The sequence below is a fragment of the Erythrolamprus reginae genome, chromosome 2, assembly GCF_031021105.1.
Source record: "Erythrolamprus reginae isolate rEryReg1 chromosome 2, rEryReg1.hap1, whole genome shotgun sequence".
Classification (NCBI taxonomy): domain Eukaryota; kingdom Metazoa; phylum Chordata; class Lepidosauria; order Squamata; family Dipsadidae; genus Erythrolamprus; species Erythrolamprus reginae.
This window is the reverse complement of record NC_091951.1, coordinates 226,354,371-226,377,259: the sequence shown is the minus strand read 5'-3', so window position 1 is coordinate 226,377,259 and position 22,889 is coordinate 226,354,371. Positions and strand designations below refer to the sequence as shown.

Genomic DNA, 22,889 nt, shown 5'->3' with positions numbered 1-22,889 from the left:
TTGTAGCAATCTGTTCCTGGACTATTTCACAACCTTTCAGAACATTGGGTCTAACTTAAACATATATTCAGAATTCACTGTTCTAATAAAACAGGCTGTAAGAGATCTGTATCAATCTAGTCCGGTGATGGCGAACCGTTTTTTCCTCAAGTGCCAAAAGCGTGTGTGTATGCTATGATTCATGTGTGAGGACCACACCTATTATTCAATGCCTGGGGATGGCGAGGCCCTCTGGAGGCCTGAAACAGCCCATTCCCCAGCCTTAGGTATCTCTAAGAAAGTCCAATACCTGCCAAATAAGTTAAATAATTCAAATATGAAATAACAATTTTTGGCATATATGAGATTTTTGGATTTCATCTCAAATAAATTTTCCCCTGGTTCATTCCTGAAGCAATTTATTAGATTTCATGCCAAAGTTGCAGCCACGTTCATTTATTTTTGAAGCTGGTAGCAAGGCAAAACATCTTGCATATTAGGAAGCAACTGAATCTCAAAATACAGTGCATTTTTTTATTTAGCTGAGTTCTCATTTGTTCTGTGAAATAACACATAATTATTAGTCTCTATAGTTTCACAGATCAGTCCTGCAGTCTGTTTTCAAGGAAATTCAGATATAAGAGGGAGGAAAGCAAGTCACAATAATCATATAAGCCTGCAAAGATAATATTGCTCTGTCCCCTATGCTTGATAACTGTCTTATTAAAAAGAATGTAGCAATTTGTTTTAAAATATTTATTGTATTTCTTATTTGCAGCTTTTTATACTAACATGTGATCTACATTTTGGAAACTGACATCTTTAAAGAAAGATTGAGAATAATTTGTAATAATTACTGTGGACTGAAACAGATAGTACAGTAGATAAATATTCTAAGCCGTGAAGGAAAGTTTCCTAAAGTTTGGTATATTGTTAGAGTTGTAAGAGGTCATTTTTTTTTATTTTTAGCAATATTTGGCTACCAAAATTAGAAAAAAGCTGAAAAGAATACTGGTGTTTAAAGAACAGGAAGTATAAAAAGAAATACTATAGAGTGCAATGTAAAACAATACAATACCACAAAGTTGCAAATAAATATGACCTTTAATGTACAATATCAGTTTACTAAAACAAAATAAAAAACTAACACCTTTATTTTTAAACAAATAACCATTTGCTGTTTTGGGATAAAAAAATTACACTGGGGATTCCATGGTTTATAAAACCTTATATTTTATATTTTTCGGATTTATATTAGATTTTAAATTTTGCACAAGGGAAGGCGGTCTTTTAGTTCTATAGGTTGAACTTCCTTTCACACGTTCTCCTTTCAAATGAACAATGTATGGCAGCAGAGGTGGTTGACGTATAGTTACTAGTGTTCCTTCAGGAGTATAGCATCTTAATTGCATCTTGTTATTTGAAGGAGCCGTGACAGCAACCCAACCTAAAGAGAGGAAATACATTGCTTTATTACTAAACAAATAAAAACCTCTTAATTTGATTTACTGTGAACTTCAGTTTGAGTGATGAAACATAGAGTCATATTAATTTCCACATTAGGACCAAAAGCAAGAGCTATTTTCAAAAATCTTCAGTGTTTATCCCCAAAGCCTTCATAATAATACTTGACAATGTTAACATAATCAAAAGACCAAACATTAGTCTTAAGTATTAAAAGTTATTTTTCTTTATTAATGGAAACAGTATTCTGAGAACAGGTTGCTCCCTTCATGTGGTGCACTAGGCAGATCTAAAAGATTGCAGCACTCTCTTTTTTCAGGTATGGGATTGAAAACCAATGGAAACCACAAAGACAATTTATAGGAGAATGTTCCTAATCTTTAAAAAAATAATCCTGTTTCCTGTTGATGTGAATGTGCTAAATTCATAGAGAAGTGTAAGCAGCTGCTACATACAATAAATTCTACTGAAAGGGGAAAAAAACTGCTCAGTGACATAAAATTCTCTCCCGCCAAACAACTAGCAACTTGGGCATTCTGCTTGAACTTCTTTCAGAATTATTTGCTGAAGAGAAGAGAGTGTAAGAGAGTAAAAGATTGGATCGCTTTTGACTGCAATCCTCTCTGGAGTCACATTGTGAGAAAGATATCCTTTCATTCCAAAAAGTGGATCCTTGTTGAATAATGGTAATTGGGATTAGTCACTATGTCACTAAGTGATATGGTCATATAGCAGGATGTCACTTGCTGTGATGTCATAACTGCAAGCCAGGCACCTGAGCACCCAGATTGTGATTACATGACCTTCATGCACTGCTAAGGCCAACAATTTCACAGACTGTTAACCCCTCCTCCAAATGGTGGCTGAATCGTTGTAACCTAATCACTAATTATAATAGGTCTCCTATTTAAAATAAAATTTGAGGATGTTTACCAGCAGATGACAGCTTTATGTCAGCTATTGCTTCATTTGTCCCAATTCCTTCCAGCATCACTTCCTTAGGAACAAGTGGTGGAAATTCATTCATTCGTTCTTCACCTCCCATTGGAATCTTGGGTTACAAATTAGAAAGACAGTCTAGTCTTTTAAATAATAAAAATTAAGATTCATCTGACAAAGCTAATCAGCACGTTGTACACTAAGCAATAATACTTTAGTAATTTTCATATGTATATATAAATAATACCAGATATTATTTATAATCAATTTCTGCCTTCAGTTTCATAATTTAGTAAAAGCAAAACAATAAAAGTAGAAAGCAAAAGAAACAGAAAAAGTTGGAAGCCCAGTGATTTAAAAAAGCACTGAAATTGTAAGGGTGTCTCTAAAAAAAGATTTAGGTGAGGCAGAAGGTGATGAGTGGTAGGTTTTTAGGTGAGCAAAACTACAGCTGAATACACATGGATAAAAAAGGCAGAAGATAAGATTAAAGAATTTCAGAAGCTTTTAAAATGATAGAGAAAAGGATAATGAAAAAGATGGACAGATATCCAAGATATGGCTGAAGTGATCAGAGAAAAATGAAAATCAGTTAACAAAATGAAAAAAATGAGACAAATAAAGTGTATGAAATAAACATTATAATATGCCAGACACAAAATAAAGTAGATATCCCAAACAGCAAATGTGATGAATACTGAAAGATAAAGAGGACTGATAAATTAAATTCTCTACTTAAAAGTGTTGCAAAATAATATATCATGTTGTTGACACAGATGTTGATTCTGACAAGAGTATATCCCAAGACTCCTTTTACCACTGGTAGCCTCAAATTTGGGAAATTGGGCCAACTGTATGAGATAACCAGGTTGATCCAAGATTGGATCAAATGCATCATCAGGTTGGAGTCTCTACACTCCTGTAAGAAACCTAACTCCAATCTCCCTTAACTTATCTGGTGCCAATTCGTCTTCACTGTTAATAGTTCAGATTTGTGTGTATAAAACTTGTAGTACTTTTGAATTCTATCCTAGTTCCTGATTTCTTCCATTTGACACTTATCCTACCATCTTGTGAAATCAAATGAATAACCCCAAAAGAAAAATCAAGGTTAAACTGCAGTGTTTATCACACAACACGTGCTGGTAGGACTTACTGCTAAGAATCGTGAGAGAAACCCTATCCAACAAAGGGATGCATTCATTTTTATACATCCCAGAAAGATGGGATGCCCCGAAAACATAAACAGCAGATTATGTCAACATACATATTCATAAGAATCTCAGGTTACTATAGATAATGGACCTCAGGTTACTATCTGAAAGAAGGGGGCAATATGAGAATGTCAAATGTCAAAAATAAATAAATAAATAAAAATATTGCAAATGTATAGGATTGTCCTAAAAAGATTAACGAGCTGGCCTTATAGTTCTATCAACTTGCTTTAATCAATTCAACTCATCTAAGAATTGGTTTTCCTCACAGTCCAACATATAATTAAGTTAGAAGAAATGAACTAAATTTGCTTACACTTGAAACTTGTCTTTGAATTAAGTTGTTTATTGGTTAAAACTGCCAATTTCAACAGAACACGCAATCCCGTTAAGTATTTCATAAGCAGAGAACAATCCATGGGGAACATTTCAATATTTACCAAAGGACTGCATCTTGGCAGTGGAGAGAGTTCATTTTCTACATAAAAGATGAGTGTCAATGAGCCTACTTAGTGACTGTTTCTTTGTATTATATTTTACCTGGAACTTACATAAAAGCTGCTTTTTACCATCTTTCTTTCCAGAGTTTGGAAAGACACAATGTGAAAAATTATTATCATTTGGCATAAAGTGGAAGACCACCAAGATAGGGAAAAACTTGTTTGAGACAACACAGTCATGGTATTGTCTAACAGCAGAACAAAGCTTCTCTTGTCCAAGTCCCAAGAGGCATAATAATGAATGTCTGTGAACGGAGAGAATCACGAAGTTCAACAGATTCTCCAGTCCGTGTACGTACGTGCTGGCTTACCTTTAGTAGTGTTTGACCTGCATGCTTTTGATAGATAGCATCTGCCTTTTCTGTAACAGTAATATGCACCGGCAACAAATTACAGGCCAGCACAGAAAACCAGGAGGGCTGATTCCCCTAAGGAATGAAAGTTTGAAAATTAAACTACAGTGTTCCCTCGATTTTCGCGGGTTCAAACTTCGCGAATCGACTATACCACGGTTTTTAAAAAAAATTAATTAAAACATGAGTTTTTTTCTATACCACGGTTTTTCCTGCCCGATGACATCATATGTCATCACCAAACTAATATTTTTTGCAAATAAATAACAAAAAAAATAATTATTATTGTTAATAAATAATTATGTTCATAAATATCAGGATCACTAAGTGTCTTATTCAATGATGAGTACCAGTAATAATGGTGAGTAAATGGTTGTTAAGGGAATGGGAAATGGTAATTTAGGGGTTTAAAGTTTAAAGGGATGGCTTTTGTCCATAGCCAAAATGGTGCATTTACTTCCGCATCTCTACTTCGCGGAAATTCGACTTTCGCGGGCGGTCTCGGAACGCATCCCCCGCGAAAATCGAGGGAACACTGTATTTGAAAAATTCTACAGTATTTCTTAATTCAATTAAATTTTAAAAACCAACTTTATTAATTAGTGTAAAGAGAACTTAGCTTCTGAAGGCTGTTAGTCTACTATAATAAAGTGAATGAACTTCAGAGCAAAACAATAGCATTTTAGTCCCCACCGTTGAATTATTCAACTTTTATTGGAATAATGTAGTCTTAGTTTATTATACCATATTACCCTATTTAAAAATGAAGTAATTAGCTTAGGGGTTGTTTTATTTTTTTGAGGAAAAACATGTCATCTAATTCATATGGATGAAGACCAAACAATTTTAAAGCAATACAAGAAACTGAAGTAATGAATAAAATGATAGTTCCAGAGTCATAACAAGTCATAGTCTGGTATTCCATCCTTGTTCTTCCCTTTACATTTTCTCATTCACAGCAAAAAGCTGTTATCTTACCAAGATAATAATTTGATAGATCAAAAGGGAAGGCTTAATTCCTTTTCTAGTGAGAAAGCAGGGCCCCAAAAACATTCTTTTTTTGGCATTTGGGATAAAACTTTCAGTTATGGGAATTCACTTCAGCCATATGGCAGTGCCAACTATATTGCTTGGAATCACATAACCAAATTTAATCCATTCTGTGACCGGATGCTTAAGTAGAAAAGTTTGTAAGAAGAAGCAATTTTTCCCATGGGAATCAATGTAAAAGCAAATAATGCATGCAAATCAATTACGAAAGTCCAAAACTTTAAGGCTTAAAAAGAAAAGAAAAGCGGCAACCGGAGGAAGCGGCGGGTGAGAGGGGATTTTGGCAGCAAGATGGGGCGGAGGAAGCAGTGTTTGAGAGGTGATTTTGGAAGCAAGATGCGCGGCGAAGAAAGCGGCGGGTGAGAGGTGATTTTGGAAGCAAGATGGGGTGGCTGCAACAAGTAGAAGAAGCGGCGGGCGAAAGGGGAAAATGGCAGCGAGATAGGATGAAGGAAGCGGTGTGCGAGGGGATTTTGTCAGCAAGGTGGGGCAAAGGAAGCAGCGTGTGAGAGGTGATTTTGGAAGCAAGATGGGGTGGCTGCGGCGAGTAGAAGAAGCGGCGGGTGAAAGGGGAAAGTGGTAGCGAGATGGGGCGGAGGAAGCGGTGGGGGAGAGGTGATTTTGGAAGCGAGATGGGGCAGCTGCGGCGAGTAGAAGCGGCAGGCGAGAGGGGAAAGTGGCAGTGAGATGGGGCGGCTGCGGAGAGCTCCTCGGATGCGCCGTTCTCTCTCCTCCGATGCCTTTGCACTTCACCGTGATGGTAGCAGAAGGTATGGGGGGAGTGCAGGCCCCACACGCCAAAGCCTGGCTCCAGTTCCCTTGCGATCATTAGAGCCTGCAAACTTAAAAGCTCTTGTTTTGACTGCTGCTCGCAGCAGCAGCTGAGAGAGAAGCAAGGGTTTGTAAGTGGAAAATGGTTCATGAGAAGAGGCAAAAAAATATTGAACACCCGGTTCATATCTAGAAATGTTTGCAAGTGTAGGTGTTCGTAGGTAGCGGTACCACTGTACTGAGATCCATTTTCCCTATTCTGTTAATTCTCTGTGTGGAATGCCTCTTTATAGACATGATTCTATATGACACTTTGGGAGGGTTGGTGTGTGGTTATCACTGACCAAAGCTACTACGCAGTACATTCATTACAGGTTTTTGGAGTGTATTAAACATCCTTAGAGAAATCTTGCATATCTATTATAATCTGTGCAGGATTATGCTGCATCTGCAAAAGTCTTTGTCTATTTTGCAATGCCTATTGAATGTTGAGGGGGAAACCCAGGTTACTATCTTGCAAAGGTAGGTTAGGGACACTCTCTAGAACTGCCACAACCCTTTCTCCTCACAAAAGGGTATGTCTGGCTGTTTCTATGACTTCCTTCTTCCAGATGGTATGACTGGTATATATTTGGGATTGTTCTATTGTCTGTCTTCTGTACTGCCCCCACCCCCACCCCTCAACCTTCTTGCAGGTGTGTACTTTTCTGGTCTTCACTTGAAATTCACTTGTGATTGTTGTGAGCCGCCCAGAATCCTGTTGGAGTTAGGCGTCATATAAATATCACAAATAATTTCTGCATGTGGAATTCCTGCTGTTGCTACTCTGTGGTAGCTGGTGAGGTCTACACAAAAGTATTGTCCAACTGTTGCTTCAAAACATCTTTTTTCCCACTTTAGAAAAAAGTGGGAACCTCATTGCATGTTCTCCTTTGGTTAGACACTCTCTGGAGAAGCTTGCCAGAGAATACAGCAGTCAGTGTCTTCAGATGCCACAAGTCCTTCCATACACACAGAGATGGGACATGATTAGTCATGAAGTCAGGTGGTTAATTTCGGTTTCCCTGTCTACTATGTGATTTTTCTTTTTTAAAAACTAGTTCTGTTCTGTGGCTTGATTCTCTCCTTTTCCCCACTATTTTTTAACTGGCTGCAGTGGTTGGAGTGAATGGGATGCACCGAGAAAGTAGAACCCATTCAGAAGAGCGCTTCCAAAGGGACAGAGAGGAAATTTTTGTCTGTAAACTTCTGTAATCCAGAGGCCAATCCAATCAATCTGTTTTGGCTTCTTTGGTTCAGAGTGATTCCTGCAAACTAGATTTCAACACAGAATGCAAGAAGAGAACACTGGACTAGGAGACTTTAATGATTCTGAAAAAGAAACGGCTATATTCAAGTCATTCAACCAGCAAGCCCTTTCCGCCATCAACTTTGATAAGGTGGAAATTACCCTCAAATAGTCCAAATATTATCTTGTTCTATACATAATCTACACTAAGTTCAGAATTCCCATTAGAACTCTTACCTGTAAATAATCTATACGTCCCAACGCCCCCAAAAATAGAGTCATTCCAGGTTTAAGTATAAATGTCCTCGGAACAATGGCAAAGGTTGGCAAAACACATTTTATTTCTTTTTCTGTCAGGAGATTTAAAACCTAAAAGAAAATCAGAAAACATATGGAAATTAGAGGCTGAAATATTAAAATATTATGAGGGTTCATAAATAGATGGCATGTTGGATGAGGCTAAAATATAGGAGCATTGATGAACAGTACTCATACGGACTCATGCAATAGGCTTAGGACCAGACTATCTACGGGACCAACTCATGCCGCATACTTCCCAGAGACCAATCAGATCCCACAGGGTTGGCCTTCTCCGGGTCCCTTCAACTAAACAATGCAGGTTGGCTCTCCTTGGGGGAGAGCCTTCTCTGTGGTGACCCCACCTCTTTGGAATAAACTATCCCCCGATATCCGTACTGCTCCCATCCTACTGGCCTTCCAAAAGACCTTGAAGACCTGGCTTTGCCGGCAGGCCTAGGGACAGGCCTAGGGAGAGTAACATCGATGGCAGAATTATGATTTCTTTGATATGTACAGTATGTGTGTATGAGTGTATATTGAAGTTTTGGGGTTTTTTTTTAAACTGATGAGATTAATGGGTTTTTTATTGTTTTGACTATTCTTATTTGACTTCTATTACATTATTGTTTTTTTCTATTGTTGTAAGCCACCCTGAGTCCCCTTGGGATTGGGTGGCATATAAATCAAATAAATTAAATTAGATTAAATTCTTAATACTACTGATGGCAAGATGATACTTGTGTAGCTGCTCTTCAGGTGCTGTAATGCCTACTTTACTTAGTTACGATTGAATTAATGAGAATTTTAATCCAAGTGGCCATAATCCAAAAATGAATATGCACACTAGAGATGTACTGTAATTCCCTTCAGCCTTTAGTGCCAAAATAATAATACTACAGCATTCTGCTTTCCAAATAATGCACAACCAAATTCAGCACGCTGAAAGATAATAGTCGATCAGCAGTTTTACAATAATGCAGGGCAAAATTTTTTAAAATCATAGGCAGTTTCTGAAAGCCTAGTGTTTACCTTTCAATGCAATGAGATGAGGATAATTAAACATTTCACTGAACAGCTGCCACTCAATAAAAGTGAGCAAAGTAATTGTTTGGAAATCTTCTTGGCTCAGAATGGTGTTATATTTGCACACCTAAACTCATTGACATTGTTTGGCACTAAGAACTGCTATGGAGTGAAAGGAAAGAAAAACACTCTAGTATGTCTGATTGGCTTCCATGTAAGCACGTCTTTGCATTGTGCCCAGTTTCTTCTAAACTATATTGCATTTTATATTACGCTAACAATCAAGTTAAATGTTGGAAAATGTTTAAACATTTTTTCAAAAAGCTATGATTTGAAGTTTGAAAAATGGTAACAGTAATCTGGAAATAAAAATCAGGATTAAAGACAAGAAAAGGTATAATATGGATATTATTTCTAACACCATCTTCTGTTAAAGGTTGTAAACATATCTGAGGCAGAATCTCCCTCTTTTTCCCATAACAGCCCTATAAGATAGGTTGAGCTGAAAGTGACTGACTGGCTGAAAGTCAGTCAATCAGTCAGTCAATACTGTATATAAGTGTGTGTGTGTTTATGTCTGTGTGTACATGTACTACTGTTGTGGCATTTGGAAAGTTATTTTCTCAAAAATTAGATTATTTTTAAGCACATTAAAAAGTACCTTTCAACAATTAAGTTCTTTTTTCCATAATTTATGTTCCTGTTCTGTCTACATATGGTGATACTGTAATAAAACTTCATTTCTTCACTTTAAAGAATTCTCTTCCAATCCAGAAAAACTGACTATATAAGACTCAAATAATTTATTCTTGGTGAAGGTGACTGAAAGTGGTAGGTTCATAATAAAGCCTGAGCAAAAACCTATATAGAGATGAGGTATGCCAACAAATCAATGGGGATTGTGGCCCTTGAACTATAAAACAGTTTTTGAGGGCAATTATTTTGGTATTCTTTTGGACCACCTGACAACAATGGCATTTGAGTGTATTGTATTACATTGGTCCTATTCTTTCTTCCCTGTTAACCTTTCTTGGTTTTATACAGTTCTTGATTACAGTTCCTTCTTGTCCTTTGTTTTATTCAACATTTACATAAAACCAGCTGGATATATAATGCCATCAATATGTCTGCTAGCAGTATGGACTACCACTTAGTATCAATAGATGAATTGAATAAAAATGAAATACACCTAAAATTAAATCCAGATAGAATAGAAATACTATTAGAAGAAAGTTAGGTTTAAGATGTTTTAAATGGGCTGCAATACACTCAAAACCTCAGGTTTATAACTTTGAAGTACTTTGATCTTTTGTTATTTCTGCTTTAAGCTAATGGTAAAAAGCCCATGAATAGTACAAAGATTTTTTCCATATTTAGTCTTTCTTGAATATTTTGAACTTGGCAATATTTAGCAAATTATTAAATAACTAGCTTACAGCAATGATGATGATAAAGGATAATTGGTGAAAATCTGACTTATTGAAAAGTGGCTGAAAACCTAAAATGATAGAATTATAGCAGCTTTGCTTCTATATGGCTGACCTGGCTGCTATATTGTAATTTGTACAGCATTTTGTCATATTTCCTCGTACATACTATTTTGGTGCATATTGCTACTGAAGATATCCTACCTGGATTCAGAATTCAGTGATCTTCGGTAAATATTGCTGGGTCTTCAACCTTTTCTTTGAGGGAAGGTTATTGAGATGGTTGCAGTAAAACAACTACTGACGCCCTAATGAAATGGATTACCTAGATCTATTTCAGTCAAAATTAAAAACTGAAAATGGGATACAGAAGACAATGACAGGACCCAGATGAGGGAAGTATATTATTGCATTGAAATGCCTTATGGCAGGGGAACCCAACCGATTCCAGGCTACGCAAGTGGCTTGTGTGCGAAGGTCCATTTGTGGGAGCTGCATATGGGAGCACCTACTATGTGCGCAAATGGAGTTGTGCGCGCTCGCATGGAATCATTCCTTCTCCCGCCACTGCCAGTTTGTCAAGCCGAAAATGTTGGAGTCCGCTGCCTTATGGGACTGGAGTTTGCATACATTCTTTGCAAGGGTTTTGTTTCTTCCTCAATGGGCAGGTACATCAGTTTATGTAGGGGAAACTAGATGCTCCATAACTAAATAGCATAAAATCCACGCTTCCATCATTATCTTTGGAATAATGTATAGAGAAAAGGGGAAGCATTTCTCATACACCTTTACAAAGCACAGCAACTGTACAACTATAACTTTGTAAGGCTTTGATAAGAGCATGTATGTAACTGAAATTTCACATTTAATACTCAGTGCAAGCTGTTTAAATCTAAATGCTAAATTAATTTAGATGTTTATTTAAAAAAAAATTGATTATATTTCTATAAATAGTTGTGTTATTTATAGCTGGATTCTTTTTTCACAAATGCTCCAAGTAGTCCAGACATTCCATATATGAAATACATTTTCAGCTCGATACTAGATTTAAAAAAATTAAGATCTCAAGCTGTTGAAAAAGTGGTTTCATTTCTGTTTTAGATATCAAATAAATTTAACAGTATACTCACACATTTATCTTTTATAATCCCTGGTGTGTCGTAAAACCAACGACAATCTTTCACTTCATTATATGTCAATTCAATTTTTTTGGTATCCGCTTTGGATGGAGGGGGGGGTTCTTCCTCCATGCTAATAGACAATGCCTCAAAATCAAAATCGACTTCAATTTTTTTCTCATCTTTTTTTGGTTGTTTAAAGGTTCTTCCAATTCTTCCTGTATCAAAAATAGAAAGATGCACAGGTAGATTAGATTATTCATGATACATTGTTCTAAGGCTAGCAAATACAATTCAACCAAAAATTAACAATTAGACTGTGTACATCCATTAGGCTTTAGGCTAGAATACTTTTTTAAACTTTAATGTAATGTATTATGAAAAATCAACCAATTCTTTATTCAATAAATTAAGATTAAACAACCCACTGTTTTAAAGTAAAGTAGATGCTAAACACAAGTCTCTCATTCTGTAAATTCTGACTCCCTTCCACTGTATTTTCTAAACATTCATCATATTTTTTAACCTTCTGATGAGTGAACTAAAAAATATGGGCAGGAGTCTACATTGTATTTTTTTCTTTAAACTCATACTTACCTGGCTCAAAAGACTGTGGAACTAGTAATAACAAAGATTATATATTAATGGAATCTGCCCTGGTAAATCTTAGCTTGTAAATAGTGATACCTCTACTTAAGAACTTAATTCGTTCTGTGACTAGGTTCTTAAGTAGAAAAGTTTGTAAGAAGAAGCAATTTTTCCCACAGGAATCAATGTAAAAGCAAATAATGCGTGCAAACCCATTAGGAAAGAAATAAAAGCTCAGAATTTGGGTGGGAAGAGGAAGAGGAGGAGGAGAGTCGCTGCCAAAGGAAGAAGGTGAGGTGAGGGGAATATTAAAGCTTAAAAAAAAAAAGAGGGACTCTGAGGTGATGAGGAGCACGCACCTCCCATACACCCAGCGCGAGGCTGCCTCCCATACACTGGGCCAGAGAGAGAAACCCAGGCGGGCAACAGGGGGGAACCACCCGCTCCTTTGACTGAAAGGTGGCTGCTGCTACTACCTGCTTCCTCTTCCTTCCCGTGCTTCCTTCCCCTCTCATCTTGCTTGCTCGCTTTGTAGTTGGCGCCTTTCCTTCACTGTGGTGTTTCCTCGGTTTGGCTGAAGCGCCCCCTTTTGTCTTTCCGTGCCCAGACACTCCAGGAGGCAACCTCACGCTGGGTGTACGGGAGGCAGCGCGAGGGAGTCATCACAGCGAAGTGGTTTACTGTATTCCATCTCCAAGCGCCCAGAGAAAGGAAAATGCTCCGTTTGCTCTGGGCTTCCAAAGACTCCTTAAGTGCCACTGAAAGGCTGCTCTGGCAGCCCAGAAAAGCCCGAGATGGCTGGGATTAAAGGGGGAATGGCAGGAAACTGGCCGGGCCTTTGTGCCGCTCTCAAATTTCCTGGGAAATTTTTCCAGGCTCGGGTTCTTAAGTAGAAAATAGTTCTTAAGAGGCAAAAAAATCTAGATTTTTCTAGATAAGAACACCCGGTTCTTATCTAGAAAAGTTCTTAAGTAGAGGCGTTCTTAGGTGGAGGTACCACTGTATTCTTGTAAAGATTTTCATGGTATACAATAGGTGTAATATCTTCCAGATTCAAGGTTCTTTCTATATGTAAAAATATTGTAAAAATATCTGCTTTGGAAAATTATTTATTTTGGACATTCAGATAAGTTTCCAAATTGATAATTTTTTTAATTTCTGAATCAATTTAGAAAAATCTGGTTCTCCAAGTGCATAGGAGTATTTAAACTATTTAAATTTGGAGCCACCTAATTTGTTTTTTTAGATGGATTTTCTAGTCCAACTCAAAATGATGGCCTTGGCCTGACAGATCCATTTTAGATATGCAACAATATCTGCATTTAATTTATCTCTGCATTAAATATCTGGACAGCCTTGGAAAGATCTATTAAATATTTGTGTGTTGCAGCACTTGAACAATTCCCAAAGCCCCCACCCACCTACTAAGTATCCTTGCTTTTTGAGAATATTCAGCTGCTTTTGTTCATGTGTACTGAGGTCTTCTTCACTTTTCTCTGAATCTTCCTTTAGCCTTTCTTGCCTCCTGAGTATTCTGTAAGGCGTAGGATTAATAATTGGAAATTTCAGGAGGTTCAATGTAGTGCCTAGAAGAAAACAAATAAAAAACCCCAATCCATAAATTTCCATGGTTGATCTATACAAAACTGGCAAAGAATTAAGATATTAGAATAGGTTTAAACAATATAAGTCACAAAATTGTTATGAGGCATACAGTTTTTATTCATGTCAGAAAATGAATTTGTGAAAGAAATTGCAGCTACAGGAGGGCCCTATTAAGAAAATGAAATAATGGATAGCAATTAAGGTTAAAAGGAGAAATATTAAGTCAATAAATTCCTACTTCAAATCCTGCTCAACCATGATTAAGCAATATAATATGGGTTTATCTTACACCATTCAAATGTATTACAAAGCATACATTATCATTATATCCACAAATTACTATATCACTATACTATATCCATTATAATTTTCCCTGTTTGATGATTCCAAGTTCTGTGGCTAGTGATATCAATAGAATAGAGATGGAAATATTTTTGCTTCCTATTTTGTTCATTAATCCCCTCTTCTAAATAAACAATTCCAAAAGGTTACTACTTCTACAGCAAAACTGAAAATGGCATGATGGGAAACATGTGCAATAGGGTTGATATTCCTGGAGGCGTCTGTAATATGGTAAATGATTTAGCTTTACTAGATAAATGGTCTAAGCAATGGAAACTGCAGTTTAATGTTTCCAAATGTAAAATAATGCATTTGGGGAAAAGGAATCCTCAATCTGAGTATTGTATTGGCAGTTCAGTGTTGGCAAATACTTCAAAAGAAAAGGATTTAGGGGTAGTGATTTCTGACAGTCTCAAAATGGGTGAACAGTGCAGTCAGGCGGTAGGGAAAGCAAGTAGGATGCTTGGCTGCATAGCTAGAGGTATAACAAGCAGGAAGAGGGAGATTATGATCCCACTATATAGAATGCTGGTGAGACCACATTTGGAATACTGTGTTCAGTTCTGGAGACCTCACCTACAAAAAGATATTGACAAAATTGAACGGGTCCAAAGACGGGCTACAAGAATGGTGGAAGGTCTTAAGCATAAAACGTATCAGGAAAGACTTAATGAACTCAATCTGTATAGTCTGGAGGTCAGAAGGAAAAGGGGGGACATGATCGAAACATTTAAATATATTAAAGGGTTAAATAAGGTCCAGGAGGGAAGTGTTTTTAATAGGAAAGTGAACACAAGAACAAGGGGACACAACATGAGAAAATATTATTTTACTGAAAGAGTAGTAGATCCTTGGAACAAACTTCCAGCAGATGTGGTAGATAAATCCACAGTAACTGAATTTAAACATGCCTGGGATAAACATATACCCATCCTAAGATAAAATACAGAAAATAGTATAAGGGCAGACTAGATGGACCATGAGGTCTTTTTCTGCCGTCAGACTTCTATGTTTCTATATCCATCTTACCCAACTTTAAATTAAATAATCCTTGGAATTATGTTTGTAATAGACACATTGATTAATGTGTTATTTAGTTACATTGAGTTTTTGTTTTCTAATCCATAAATACAATCATCTCGAAGTGGAAGGTATGATGGATATATTTGTCCTTGAATTATCTTTACAAGAACAGAACAAATTTCCTAGAGCTTCCTTCTGGTTTTTCCCCCTCTCCTTCTTCTATTCTAGCCCACAAATCTCATTACTTCCAGTTGGCACCACATTCAAACAATACCAAGCCTGCTACAATACATATACACAACTTAAAACTGCAATTGACCCCAACATTTCTCTTGCTAAGCAAGACAATTAAGTGAAATGACCTTTTTATGACCTTTTTGCCACAGTTAAGCAAATAACTGCAGTTGTTAAACGAATATGGCTTGTCCTATTAACTTTGCTTGTCAGAAGTCACCTGGGAAGATTGCAACTGGAAATCACATGACTCTGGGACATGCCAATCCCAGTTTTGAATACGTGACCATGGGGACGCTGCAACTCTTTGTGAAAAGTGGTTATCAATCACCTTTTTTCAGTTATAGCTTTAAATGATCGCTAAATGAATAATTGCAAGTTGAGGATTATCTGTAATGTTTTTGAGATCATGAAGCAAAACCCTGAACAGATTCACCTTACTGTATTGTTATTTTACTTGAAAGGCAGAAACAGTTTTGAGAAAAAAAATAATTGTTAAGATTTTTAGGGGGGAAAATTTATAGGGCTTCCATTACATTATTACATAAATATTTAGGGATCCTGTATGAAGACCAACACAGGTCTCAGAATAATGTTTATTTAAGAAATGTTATGCCAAAATTAACTTTAATTTTTTGCTTCCGCATGTGCAGAAACCTTGCTGGAACACGGGCGCACAATTTCGCTATCTGCACGGGCGCAGTAGCATAACTCTGCTGAAACTCACGAGCCCAATTAGGCGTTCCGGTTAGTAGCCCACCACTGCATAGGCAATATCTTGTGTGCCCTCCGATATGGCTCTGCGTGCCACTGGTGGCATGCGCGCCACAGGTTCACCATCACGGGCCTAGTTAGTTACTCTCAGCCCAACCTACCTCACATGATCTTTGTTGTAGGGGGAAAATAGTACTATGTATGTTTTCCACTTATAAAAATAAAGGCAGGACAAAAATCCAAATAAATAAATAAGAGGCATGGAACAGCCTTTAGATAATGCATTTTAAACAGAGTTCTCAGGAGTTCCATCTGGATTTTCATGAATGGTCTTAAGGATAAGTTGTCAAAGCATGCCTTAATTCCCCCTTACCAGGGAAAGGTGAAATGGTTGCTCTGTGGATCACCTCGGAAGCTCTGGACTTGCAATAGTCAGAATGCAAGAGAGTATTAAAGAGAGTAGACTTTCCACTGTTGGCTGCTCCTATAAGGTACACGTCCCCATTCAGTTTCCAAGACTGCTGCAACTTGGAGATGAGTTTTTCTATGCCATAGCCTGTCTTGGCACTGATGAGGTGGACATCAATTATACGCTGGTTCGGGGTTCCCGAGGGCGGCTGGCTCGAATCCACAAGGCCAGCATCCTCACAATTCTTCAACAGCACCTCCTGGAGGTGGTTCAGGTATTTTGGCGAGTCAGCAGGCAGAAGGTCCACCTTGTTCCCCAGGACAAATACGTGGGCATCGGTCCCCACCAACTCGGGCAGGTCGGACAAAATGGAGTCAGGCAGATCCAGCATATCCACCATGCAGAGCACAAGGTGGGAGCGTCCGTGACGGAGAGGCCGTTTTAAGGCGGCGCTCACCAGATTGTAGTAGGCCTCGCGGGACATTTCCACTTTGAGAGCTTGGTGGTGGTGCATCAGAAGCCAGCAACGCTGGCACACGGTTCCTTCCAGCGCCTTCCTGACGGGGTCCTCCCAGAACTTCACCCCTTCCTTCGGTTCTCCTTCGTCTTCCTTCCGCTGCAGGGGCGCTTCAGGCCCCAGCAGGCTCAGGTATTTCTCGCTGGGGAGATATCCCGGCACGGCCGGATCCCGGCAATGCAGCTCCGCACCACATCCCGAGCAGCTCACACCGCTCGACGGCACCGAAGCGTCCGGCCGCCCAGCCACTTTCTGGCGTCCTTCTCGGCGCGGCGGCGGCTGCTGCTGCTTGAGGCGCTCAGCCTGCTCCTGCTCCAGCTCCTGCACCACCGCTGCCTCCACCAACCGCTTCTCCTCTTCGAAGGACAACTCCTCGGGGACGTATTCGGGGAAGACGAACTCCTCCTGCTCCATCAGCTCGGGCGACACCGCCGCCGCCGCCCTTTCCCAGTGCCCGCGGGGTTCCTTCCCGAGCGGGGAGCGAGGGGGGCCGCCCACCGAGGCGCGGCAAAGCAGCGCGCCGGTTTTTGTCCCGTAAGCGGGCGCGGAAAACTGAGGCGGCAGCCAAAAGCGAGGGAGGCCGCCAGCAAAAACCCGCCTGAAGGCGTTCATCGCTGTCCACGAGCGAGCGAGCGAGCGGGAGTCAAATCTCACCAACCATGCGGCCCTTCCGTCACTTCCGACCTCGGCGGGAGGAGCGCTGGAGTAGGCGAGCGGCTGGGTCTCCTCCTCTTCCTGCTGAAGTTCAGGACCCTGGAGGGACGGCTTGAGGCCCAATTCAGAGTTCAGGGTTCAGTTTTAAGGGTTAGAAATAGGATATAATTCTTTATTGGCCAAGTATTATATAAGTGTTATAGTGTTACAGCTCATAAAATCATCTGCTACCACGTCCTTCCTGCCACCGACTACTTCAGCTTCAACCACAGCAACACACGAGCACACAACAGATACAAACTCAAAGTGAACCGCTTCAAACGTGACTGTAGAAAATACGACTTTAGCAACTGTGTAGTTAATGCCTGGAACTCACTACCTGACTATTCACTCTTGACCTCACGTCTTCACCCGATTCCTAAGAGGTCAGTAAGGGACGTACGTAAGTGCACCAGCATGCCTACCATCCTGGTCCTAATGTTTCCCTCTTATCAGTACCCATTTCATGTATATAAACATTATACCTAATGTGTATTACTAATATGTACTTGACAAAATAAATAAATAGTGATTGGATTTGTCATTTGATTCTTGCTTGAGGGGTTGGACTAGATGACCGACAAGGTCCCTCCAATAATAAATAAATAACTCCAATAATAAATAAATAAATACAAATAAATAAAATAAAGCCCTCTCTAAACTGTTTGCCCCCAACAATTTCGGTCCTCATGAAGCCATAAACTATCTACCGCGTTTCTTATTTTATTTATTTATTTATTTATTTATTTATTTATTTGTCCAATACACAATACATATAGTAGAGAATAGACATGAGGTAATACATATAAAGAAAAATATAAAAATAGAGGAAAATATATTTTATCATATTGCTACCATATTAGGGCATATTAGAAAAGATGGGGGGGGGGGAATGTTCAGACGCCTATGCAGCCCGTCCCCGGATTACAATTCACGGGAAGATCTTTCGGCAGTAAAGCTAGCAGGACAACGGGATCCTTCATAAAGTTCCGCTATATGTCTAGGCATGCGCAAATGTTTTGCCGAAGGACCATAAGCCTTTGCACGGCCCTAATGGGAAAGGAAATGAGGTTTTCAAGCGATAGGAAGTAGCTGAGAAACGCGAGCTCTGCGCAGGCGCAATAATAACCCTGTGGCTCTGTTTCAGATGTCCGCTGTCTCAGGGGCGGCTAGTACCTTGCGTGTATTCGTGATCAGCCGAGTGGAACCTTCGCCAAGATGTATGATGGGGAAGAAGGTGAGTCTCTTATTGAGGTAGCTGTTTGGGGAAGGGAGGCTTCACCTCTGTGGGGAGCTTTGTTCCAATCATTTCTGGCTCCTAAAATTGTTCTGTCTGTTGGTTTTCCTGGTGGCACCCGAAGGTATATTTTCAATGTATATTTTATTTTATGCACACTGAGAGCATATGCACCAAAGACAAATTCCTTACCTGTCCAATCACACTTGATCAATAAATAATTCTATTCCATTCTATTCTAATTAGTAGACTCTTTAGAATCCAAAGAATTTCGATTGTATTATTGCAATCAATGATGATCAATTCTAATCAGATCAGGTCGATATTGATTGCTTCTCTGTGCTCTAAGGATGGAGGAGGGCAGTGTAGAATTGGTCTCTAAGGAGTGTGCAATGGATCTCATTGTTAGAATTGTAATGTAATATAAGTTAGGACGTTTGAATAAGAGCCATTCATTGTTCAGCATCAGGTTAAACTATGAATGGTGATACAAAATACATCTATTTTTTCAGTTTAGATGTGCTGCAGTTAAATGACAGTGTACAATTTTCTGTGCAAACTGTGCTTGCTGGCTTGTAGGGTTTCATTTTTAAAACTTTTAAATTCTCTCACCAATATGCAATATATACAGTTTACAAAGTATAAGTACACCTAGAAAAAAGATATTTGTTATAGATGTTGAAAGCTGTTGACATAGGATTTATCAGTTAATATATGCATTAATTTTTTCAGTCACTGCAGATCAGGCTAAAAACAAAATCCATTTCTGTGCTTGCTTTTGCAAACAAATGCAGAGATAATGGTTTTAACATACCCCAGATAATTATAGCAGACATTTTTTACTTCTGTAAAAAAGAATTTTTAAATTAGAAACTAAATTATGTAATACAAAATCAAATTCATAACTCAGTGGTAGAATATAAGATAAATAATTTATAAGGATATATCAGATTCTGTTTACTTCTGCTTAAGATTTTGAAAAGCTGTTACTACTTTATTATCCAGAGATTTTAGAAGTAAACATCAAAAGTAATAAACTACTAGCATTAAAAACAATACTTTTGATGCAAAGTATTAGAAAGATACTATAGAAGTTCTTTAACTCCCCCCTCTTTTTTTCTGATAGATACGCAATTTGAAGAGGATGAGGATGAAATCACTCCAGATCTGTGGCAAGAAGCATGCTGGATTGTAATCAGGTAACATTTCATACTAAAAAGATACAATGTGCTGTATTCACAGAATGAAACATTCTTTATAATCCATGTACATTTTGGGAGAAGAGAAAATCACATGGATGTTTTCCCCCAACCAAAATCAGTAGAACAATACATTTTTAATCAAGGTTGTTGCACTAAATTTAGGAGAAACAACAATTAAATTTAAAAGATATGTTGATTATAAGTTATAACTTAAAGCAGCTACTAGTAAAAATAGATAGCAAAATGCATTTTTCTTTTATTTCATATAGATGGAAACACTTTTTTTTAAATTGTCTGTGCTATGATAAAGATTACATCTAAATACTGACTGCCTCTAAAATCTTTTCCAAAGCTCCTATTTCGATGAAAAAGGTCTGGTTCGACAGCAGCTGGATTCTTTTGATGAGTTCATTCAGATGTCTGTGCAAAGAATTGTAGAAGATGCCCCACCAATCGATCTACAAGCAGAAGCTCAACATGCTAGTGGCGAAGTAGAAGAACCAGTAAGAGACTGTTCTGTTTTTAAAGATAGTTTGAAGCAGAAGTTGTGATTGTCAACAGCCAATTGTGTATCCTAAAAGAGTTAGTTGAGAATTGAATGAATGAATTGAATGAATCTGCAGTCTGAATAAGGAAGTACAGTGTTCCCTCGATTTTCGTGGGTTCAAACTTCGCGGAATGTCTATAGCACGGTTTTTCAAAAATATTAATTAAAAAATACTTTGCGTTTTTTCCCGCCCGATGACGTCATATATCATTGCCAAACTTTCATCTGCCTTTAAAAAACATTTTTTAAAATAGACTTTAATAAATAAAAATGGTGAGTAATAATCTAAATGGTTGCTAACGGAATGGGAAATTGTAATTTAGGGGTTTAAAGTGTTAAGGGAAGGCTTGGGATACTGTTCATAGCCAAAAATAGTGTATTTACTTCCGCATCTCTACTTCGCGGAAATTTGACTTTCGCGGGCGGTCTTGGAACGCATCCCCCACGAAAATCGAGGGAATACTGTATATGTCTGCATTTTTTCAGTATGCTATGCAAGGTATTAATATTTATTTAAAATATTTGTAGCATACTAGTTACAAAATAGCAAAGAAATCTTGCATCACAAATCCACGCACAACCACACACAACATACTGCCTCATAAAAAAAATATTTGGTTGGTAAATTATAAGTAAACAGGCATACATAAACGGCCATTCATTCAACAGTCATTTAAAATTATGACTGCTGAATACAGGGATTTATGACCTGTACCCAAAGTTATGGGCACCATAAAATCATGTGACAAAAATTCAGGGTCTTGGCAATCTGCTTGCCCTTATGACCAATTACAAGGATACTGTAGCTGCCCCCTACTTGCCTATCCCTCCCTCATCCTGCCTTCCTGGGTCTCTTGGGCCTAGTTCCCACCAGCTGGGTCTCCCACAGGTCTGTTGTTTGCACCACTGGGTCCCATGCCCATGGATTTCTCTTGCTCCATTGTGTCTCGCTCCACTTCTTCTGAAGATCACCTTTTCCAAGGAGTAACAGCTGATGTATAGTGCAGATCTCCTATCTAGAAGGTGTCTGGTGCTATCTCAGAAGCAGGCACCCTTTTGGAAACAACCACAGTTCTCACAATCCAAGAATTGAGATTGTTCCCAAAATGGCTCCTGTTTCTACAATGGCACGAGGCAGCCCTCTATATAGGAAGATTGCATGTTGGATCAGCTGCTTTTCTTTCTAAAAGGCAATTTCTGATTTCCCTTTTAGCTTTCTCTTTGGTTTATTTTGTTTATGTTAATTATCTTCCTTTTAAAAAACCTTTAATGAAATTTGTATATTAGAAAACCAGATGTAATACGTTATTGTTAGACTGTCCAACTCGACAATATAGCTGTAACATATTACACTAGTTGTACAGTATTTGCAAGTCCAACTTCATAGGTAACGCACAAGTGGGGCATTATGGTGGTCCAGTTTAAGATTATCTGTGCATGTATTATTGCAAACAGATTATTGCTACAGAAAACAGACCAACCCAGACTATGAAGAGGCAATTCTTGCTACAGAGGTTGCTTGTTACTCTATCAGTAGTAACAATTTAAGGAGCAACTTCCAATTATACATCCATTCCTTCATCCAAAGCAGATGATATAACCTTCCAAATTCGCAGAGAATGTAGTTGGCTCTGTCATGTTCCTTTTTGGTCAAGATTCACCTTTAGTTTCTTGATTCTCATCAAAATGTTTGCATAGCTTCTCCTCACTTCATATATTTGATAAAGGCGCCGCTGGATGAGATGCCTAATTGATGCCATGCTTATGTTATTTTCAGCCACGTTATCTTTTGAAATTTGAACAAATTTATCTGTCCAAGCCTACACATTGGGAAAGAGATGGTGCCCCTTCACCTATGATGCCAAATGAAGCCAGGCTCAGAAATCTTACGTAAGAGCTATTTACTTCCATTACTTATTGTACAAACAAGCACTGTGCAGTATTGTACAAAATCACCTTGATTATATTGGTGTTTAAATGATTTGAGAAGATAAAACACACTGTAAAATTTCTTCCAAAGGTATTCTGCACCACTCTACGTGGACATAACTAAGACAGTTGTTAAGGAAGGAGAAGATCAAATGCAGACACAACATCAAAAAACATTCATAGGAAAAATTCCGATCATGCTGCGATCCACGTATTGCCTATTAAATGGTCTGACTGATCGTGATCTTTGTGAACTGAATGAATGCCCTCTTGATCCTGGGGGCTATTTTATTATTAATGGATCAGAAAAGGTAATGTTTAGATATATTGAGGAAGAAGGCATGAATAAGACTGTTGCATCTGCTTGCTATATCATAGCTTTAGTCACTTTTGAATGTTCATCTTTACATTTAAATTTGGAAG

The 22,889-nt window shown here is 38.2% G+C and overlaps 2 protein-coding genes across 2 annotated transcripts in view; one reads left to right on the top strand and one right to left on the bottom strand.

Annotated features, from left to right (window-relative positions):
- Positions 1 to 1,064: 1,064 nt before the first annotated feature.
- On the bottom strand, positions 1,065 to 17,599 carry NOA1 (nitric oxide associated 1). The gene is made up of 7 exons (XM_070742118.1): positions 16,306 to 17,599; positions 13,436 to 13,600; positions 11,439 to 11,644; positions 7,796 to 7,927; positions 4,408 to 4,524; positions 2,377 to 2,494; positions 1,065 to 1,426 (listed from the first exon to the last, which is right to left on the bottom strand). The coding sequence occupies exons 1-7, from the start codon at positions 17,468 to 17,470 to the stop codon at positions 1,197 to 1,199; spliced, it is 2,133 nt and encodes a 710-aa protein (XP_070598219.1). The 5' UTR covers positions 17,471 to 17,599; the 3' UTR covers positions 1,065 to 1,196.
- A 1,005-nt stretch (positions 17,600 to 18,604) lies between these two features.
- Positions 18,605 to 22,889, top strand: part of POLR2B (RNA polymerase II subunit B) — a 45,605-nt gene continuing 41,320 nt past the window's right edge. Inside the window, exons 1-5 of the mRNA XM_070742116.1 lie at positions 18,605 to 18,788; positions 19,915 to 19,987; positions 20,343 to 20,493; positions 22,315 to 22,427; positions 22,558 to 22,777. Of these exons, the coding sequence (XP_070598217.1) occupies positions 18,770 to 18,788; positions 19,915 to 19,987; positions 20,343 to 20,493; positions 22,315 to 22,427; positions 22,558 to 22,777 (576 nt within the window). The 5' untranslated portion in view covers positions 18,605 to 18,769. The remainder of the gene's footprint in view (positions 18,789 to 19,914; positions 19,988 to 20,342; positions 20,494 to 22,314; positions 22,428 to 22,557; positions 22,778 to 22,889) is intronic.

Coding starts and splice junctions, on each gene's coding strand:
- NOA1 (XM_070742118.1), bottom strand. CDS start 17,470: ATGAACGCCTTCAGGCGGGTTTTTGCTGGCGGCCTCCCTCGCTTTTGG. Junction 11,645..13,435: donor AAAGCAAGGATACTTAGTAG/GTGGGTGGGGGC, acceptor TTTTTGATACAG/GAAGAATTGGAAGAACCTTT. Junction 1,427..2,376: donor CATAAAGCTGTCATCTGCTG/GTAAACATCCTC, acceptor TCCTCTCTTTAG/GTTGGGTTGCTGTCACGGCT.